At 53.8% G+C, this 5,302-nt stretch overlaps 2 protein-coding genes across 6 annotated transcripts; both read right to left on the bottom strand.

The window, feature by feature from the left end:
• Positions 1–230: 230 nt before the first annotated feature.
• mphosph6 (M-phase phosphoprotein 6) lies at positions 231–2,592 on the bottom strand. Of its 2 annotated transcripts, none has more exons than XM_086209981.1 (5): positions 2,253–2,592; positions 1,815–1,927; positions 828–918; positions 601–701; positions 231–435 (listed from the first exon to the last, which is right to left on the bottom strand). In XM_086209981.1, exons 1-5 carry the CDS (start codon positions 2,301–2,303, stop codon positions 303–305), a joined length of 489 nt encoding a protein of 162 aa, XP_086066107.1. In that variant the 5' UTR covers positions 2,304–2,592; the 3' UTR covers positions 231–302. The 2 variants fall into 2 exon arrangements, with proteins under 2 accessions (XP_086066107.1, XP_086066106.1); XM_086209980.1 differs by having other exon boundaries at positions 601–704; positions 2,253–2,590.
• A 6-nt stretch (positions 2,593–2,598) lies between these two features.
• snx20 (sorting nexin 20) lies at positions 2,599–4,505 on the bottom strand. Of its 4 annotated transcripts, none has more exons than XM_086209977.1 (4): positions 4,353–4,505; positions 4,209–4,269; positions 3,862–3,986; positions 2,599–3,497 (listed from the first exon to the last, which is right to left on the bottom strand). In XM_086209977.1, the coding sequence occupies exons 2-4, from the start codon at positions 4,264–4,266 to the stop codon at positions 2,826–2,828; spliced, it is 855 nt and encodes a 284-aa protein (XP_086066103.1). In that variant the 5' UTR covers positions 4,267–4,269; positions 4,353–4,505; the 3' UTR covers positions 2,599–2,825. The 4 variants fall into 4 exon arrangements, with proteins under 4 accessions (XP_086066103.1, XP_086066102.1, XP_086066104.1 ...); XM_086209976.1 differs by having other exon boundaries at positions 3,844–3,986; positions 4,353–4,504; XM_086209978.1 differs by having other exon boundaries at positions 3,844–3,986; positions 4,209–4,259; positions 4,353–4,423.
• Positions 4,506–5,302: the final 797 nt, after the last annotated feature.

The following is a 5,302-nucleotide window of genomic DNA, read 5'->3' as shown; positions in this document are numbered from 1 at the left end:
GACTCATCCAGAAAGACCCCGTGCTGCAGCCGGGGCTCCACCCACAACCTTCTTGCTGGGGGCCACAGGGAGGAACACTGCTCCACCCTGCTGCCCTGTTAAACTCATCACACCGATTTCCTCCAGCTGAGCAGACAAAGCGACCCAATCAGCTGACAAGCGTTCACACTGGAGGTTTGGTGACACGCTGGCGTGTTTAATGACATCATCAATCCAGACAGGTAAAACCCTAAGTTGCATCGTATTTAAAAATGTTGAATATGCATCAGCAGTAAAACAAACAAACAAAGTCTCGCTGGTTTTCAGTCTCGAGGTTTCAGAAAAACTTTTTTGCTGTTGGTTTCCATGATATTCGGGTTGGCGTCGTCGTCAATGGCGGCAGTTTCCCGCTTCCTCGCAAACTTCTTCTTCATGCTTCCAACTAAACTCTCATACCTGTGAACAGGAGGCAGAAAAGGTTAACACGTTTGACCCACAGATCCCAGGCGCTCACGTCTCATCCATCACCGCACCATCAACCTGACAGCTATCACTGAACTACTAGTCATGTGACCCAGGCATGGAAGTTGATTGGACTGTTGGTTGTGAGAGGGTTCGTACCTGAGCGCCATCTCTTCATCAGTGACATCTGTTTGCATGCAGCTGACGTCATCCTCGTCACGTTTGAGCGCCTCGCTGCCACGATTCATCAGCACCATCAGCTTCTGTGGCGAGCACCAGAGACACGCCCACACGGCAAGCAAACCAAAGTTAAATGATCGGTGACACGTCAGTAAGAGTTCACCACCAAGCTTTCAAACCATTGCTTGGTGAGTTCTAGAACGAACCTCGACTTCAGGGTTAAAACCTTTGACAGACATGCGGCCGTATGTCAGGTCCTCACACGGAACGAAGCTCCGCTCCTCCAGGATCCGGTTCCTGAAAGACCGGCAGGATGTTAAAATAGGGAATAGAAAGGCACCCATGAGATGGGCCAGAGAGACCAGGCGTCTCCAGAGAGACTCCAGAGAGACCAGGCGTCGCCAGAGAGACTCCAGAGAGACCAGGCGTCTCCAGAGAGACCAGGCGTCTCCAGGGAGACCAGGCGTCGCCAGAGAGACTCCAGAGAGACCAGGCGTCGCCAGAGAGACTCCAGAGAGACCAGGCGTCTCCAGAGAGACCAGGCGTCTCCAGGGAGACCAGGCGTCTCCAGAGAGACCAGGCGTCTCCAGAGAGACCCCAGAGAGACCAGGCGTCTCCAGAGAGACCAGGCGTCTCCAGAGAGACCAGGCGTCTCCAGAGAGACCCCAGAGAGACCAGGCGTCTCCAGAGAGACCAGGCGTCTCCAGGGAGACCAGGCGTCGCCAGAGAGACCAGGCGTCTCCAGAGAGACCCCAGAGAGACTCCAGAGAGACCAGGCATCTCCAGAGAGACCAGGCGTCTCCAGAGAGACTCCAGAGAGACCAGGCGTCTCCAGAGAGACTCCAGAGAGACCAGGCGTCTCCAGAGAGACTCCAGAGAGACTCCAGAGAGACCAGGCGTCTCCAGAGAGACCCCAGAGAGACCAGGCGTCTCCAGAGAGACCAGGCATCTCCAGAGAGACTCCAGAGAGACCAGGCATCTCCAGAGAGACCAGGCGTCTCCAGAGAGACTCCAGAGAGACCAGGCGTCTCCAGAGAACCATTCTCTGGCCTTTACAGAGCTGTTTCTGGTCATCTTTGAAGAAACTGTTCGATCCCAACGGCCCAGTCGGATCAAATTGGAGCTGAAGATCAAATGAATGCAACAACTGATGTGAAGTGTAGGTGATGAGATTCAGGGGTCAGAGGTCATACTCGTGAGCTTGGAGCTCGGGCAGGTCCAGGTACCAGTGCTCGTCACTGATGATGCGCCTCTCGTCCTCCTCCAGCTGCTTCTTCACGTCTGCATCCAGGCCTCTCTGCATGAACTACACGCACACGTGACCGGCGTGATGGGAATGTAATCCTACAAGGCCGACTGCATTATTTGTGTTGAAATACGGTTTTGGACTAAACACGTCATCACACTATCTGTTGCTATGCAACACTCCAAACTTTTTCATTTTCATGGGTTAATGAGTGATAATGACGTCAGATTTAACTTTACGTCTGATATGGCAAACATCAACAGCAACAGCGTGAGTCCACCAAACCGGAAGGGCCTGTTTTTGGTCATATAACCACCTACCGGTGTGTAGCACCTGTTTACCAGCACGAGCCCAAGAGCTAGCATAATAATTAGCCAACACTCACCTTCATGCGCAGCAGGTTTTTGGAGAGTTTGACGGAGTCGCCCGCCGCCATGCTAACCTGCTAACGCTACTTTATCAGGGCCTGGGCCTGGAGGCACTGCGGGGCGAAGACCCGATTAAGTTTGTTAGGACTGAACCCGCAGCTTCGCCCGCGGCAGCTGAGTCGCCTTCCGTGGAACAACGAAGCCCGCAGCGTCCGCGTTTCACTTAAGACTGAAGCAGTCGAGTGTCACTCGGCGGCGGTCATACTAATCGATCCTTGAGCTCGTCGATCTTTCAGTTCACAAACTCTACTGAAGTGATATGATGTCGAGTTCAAAGGTGTTTATTTGTTGTTCGTTACAAACCCGATCAAGATGTCAGATCACGTGAGACACAACAAGTCTGCAGACGGATCAGAGCAGCTTCTCTCGTCCCAGCTGACATTCAGCAGTGAGGAAGTTGACGTCTGCTGGACACAGAACCAGCGGCTTCGGAGTGGGACCTTCCTCCCGGAAGAGTTCCAGCATCTCCGATTGGCCACTTTAAGACACATGACATAATTTCCTCCGGAACCTTGTTGCCCTTTTGACCTTCAGATGAACTCCCGCACCACCAGCTCTTTGAGCGAGCAGCAGGACACCTCGCCCCTCTGGGCGTCCCTCAGTGCCGTGAGCTCGCCCTGCAGCTGAGCGACAGGCCGGCCCAGCTGGTAGCCCACGTCCACCAGCAGCTCCAGCAGCGCCGCTCGGTACCGGTGCAGGCCGTAGCGTCTCGCCGGGGGCAGAGCTCTGTGAGCGGTAGCCAACGATTGTTCGGGCTCCTCCAGGTCCCGATGACAAACGGCCACTGCAGAGAGTGTTGGTACCAGCAGGGTGCCGCGCTGCCACGGCGCCAGCTTCTCCTGGATCTCCAGAACCACCTGGAGCTGCAACAGAGCCAGTTTGAACTGGCCGGCTCGCAAAAAGTCATGCCCTTTCTTCTGCTCTGGCGCCGTAAAGAATTTAGGGAAAAGAGGCGAGTGTCGAACACAGCGTGTGGCAAAGAGTTTGGCCAGGTAGTCCTGGAGAGCCAGGCGGCGCTCCGAGATGCTGTTGGGACAGAAGTTCTTGGTCAGCAGCTTCCGTGGAAGCACCACCTCCTCCAGCTCCTCGCCAAACTCCTCCAGCAGTTCGAGGTGAAAACGGGAAAAGTCACTGTAGCGGCGCTCCACTGACACACGGTGGGAGTCGAAGCTGCCGGACCGCATCACCACAACCTCGTACACCTGGAACGACACGACTTGCTGTCAGGTCGCAATGGGTCAAATGTCATGACCCTGTTAATGTGCTCATGAGAGGAGCAGACCATTCAGCTGAGGGTTCAGCTGAGGGTCCAGGAGGAGACCAGCACCAGGGGGCGCCCCCCTCCAGGAACATTCTGATTGTGGGACTTACACATAAAATTGTGTTGGACTTCAGCAACATTTACAAAAAACCTCTGCATCACTTGAGGCAGGAAGTTGGACGTGGCAGCGAATGAAGTTCTGCAAAGAGACCTGTTCAAGGTGTTTCATCTGATCGTCTGGTGGCTCCGCCCTCACTCATGATGTCATGTATGTCAAGGCTTCTCACCACATATTTGGTAAGAACCTCTTTCATGATGCGAGTTGATGGGATTTCAAAGAGCAGCCTGAGGGGGCGCTGTTGCTGCTTCACCGCCCGCAAGTTCTGCTGCAGCTCCTTAGTGGTGAGACTGGAACAACAGGGGATAGGGTCTGCAAAAACACACACACACACACACACGAGATGGTCTCTATGACAGGAGGATTCCAGACCCAACAATCACAATTATTCGTAGGATTGTTGTTCTGGTTTCTGGTGGATTTAATCTCATTCTTGTAAAAACTCAGACTCTCGTTCGGAGTACAGGTTCATAGTTGGACGTCTCACGTGGACGCTGCTGGATATATGTGAACAAAAGGAGGTCGCAATGTCACCTGCCGCCATCATGTCTGTGTGGGCGGCGTCCTCGGTGTCTCTCGCTGCTTCTGCCATCAGCTGAGGGACAACATGACATCACCACACTCGTCTGAAACATTCTGATGTACCTGCAGCTCTCAGGGGGTCTGGGCCCATCCTACCTTGATGCCTGCAAGTCAAAGGTGGTACCACCTCCTCCAAAAAGAACCAGAACCAGAAGCTGCAGTCCTGAAACTGTGGACTGTGTTTGTGCGTTGTCAGAAGCTCAGAGGAGGAAGTTCCTGGTTGCAGTGTGACGGAACAGGAAGTAGCTTTCAGTTTGATTTATGCTTCGGACGAACCAGCCGGGTGGAGACTAGTGTGATCTACTCCGCAGTGAGCACATTTGGTACCGCCTGGGCCCAGGTTTAAGAGCATCCTCTACTTTCCTTTACCCGCTTCAGTTCTGACCTCGTACCGATGAACGTTGATTTGGGTCGAGCTCTTAGTTGCCGCTCTGTCTCTGGGATGCTGGTGCTGGTGCTGGCTGCCTGGACGTGTCCACTCATGAGCTGGTACCGGTAGCCATGTGGCTCAACTGTCAGCCTGGACCAGGACTCACAGCACCGGACTGACATGTGCCACCACTCACTTGAGAACCTCCGCTGTCTCAGGTGAGGACGTCCCTGACAAGTCCCTGTCTTCGCTGTTCCTCATTCACCGAACCAATGAAGCAAACGAGAGGGAAAAAATGCTCATCAGCATTTATTAGTACCTACCAATCACAGCCGAAAACGCGGCGTCACAGACACTTGGCCTGAACCTCTGTGGTCAAACTGATTCACTGGATCGAGACTGTGGAAATCCAGACTCAGGAACTGGACCAGACTCATTGTGGTGGGCATGAGGAGGACACTGGGATGGAGGCACCAGTAGGACCAAACCAGAGGTTCCGGGTCTTCCTGCCAAGGATCAGGTCAAGGAATGCCTAGAACCCAGCAGTGTGTTTGAGCAGGACCAGGACCAGGGCAGGACAGGGTTGGCGTGTCCCCCCCCCAAAACACACACATTTCTCATAATAACTCTGGAATAAACAGACCTTTGATGAACACAACAGCTCCATCTAGTGGCC

This window comes from Aulostomus chinensis, chromosome 7 (genome assembly GCF_037954235.1).
Source record: "Aulostomus chinensis isolate RoL2024-O1b breed Wild chromosome 7, RoL_Achi_v1.0, whole genome shotgun sequence".
Classification (NCBI taxonomy): Eukaryota; Metazoa; Chordata; class Actinopteri; order Syngnathiformes; family Aulostomidae; genus Aulostomus; species Aulostomus chinensis.
Note: the sequence above shows the minus strand (reverse complement) of the source record. Positions and strands in the feature narration are given on the sequence as shown.

Coding starts and splice junctions, on each gene's coding strand:
- mphosph6 (XM_086209980.1), bottom strand. CDS start 2,303: ATGGCGGCGGGCGACTCCGTCAAACTCTCCAAAAACCTGCTGCGCATG. Junction 705..827: donor GTTTTAACCCTGAAGTCGAG/GTTCGTTCTAGA, acceptor TGCTCGCCACAG/AAGCTGATGGTGCTGATGAA. Junction 436..600: donor GATGAAGAGATGGCGCTCAG/GTACGAACCCTC, acceptor TCCTGTTCACAG/GTATGAGAGTTTAGTTGGAA.
- snx20 (XM_086209976.1), bottom strand. CDS start 4,266: ATGGCAGAAGCAGCGAGAGACACCGAGGACGCCGCCCACACAGACATG. Junction 3,987..4,208: donor CACAGACATGATGGCGGCAG/GTGACATTGCGA, acceptor GTGTTTTTGCAG/ACCCTATCCCCTGTTGTTCC. Junction 3,498..3,843: donor AGGTTCTTACCAAATATGTG/GTGAGAAGCCTT, acceptor GTGTCGTTCCAG/GTGTACGAGGTTGTGGTGAT.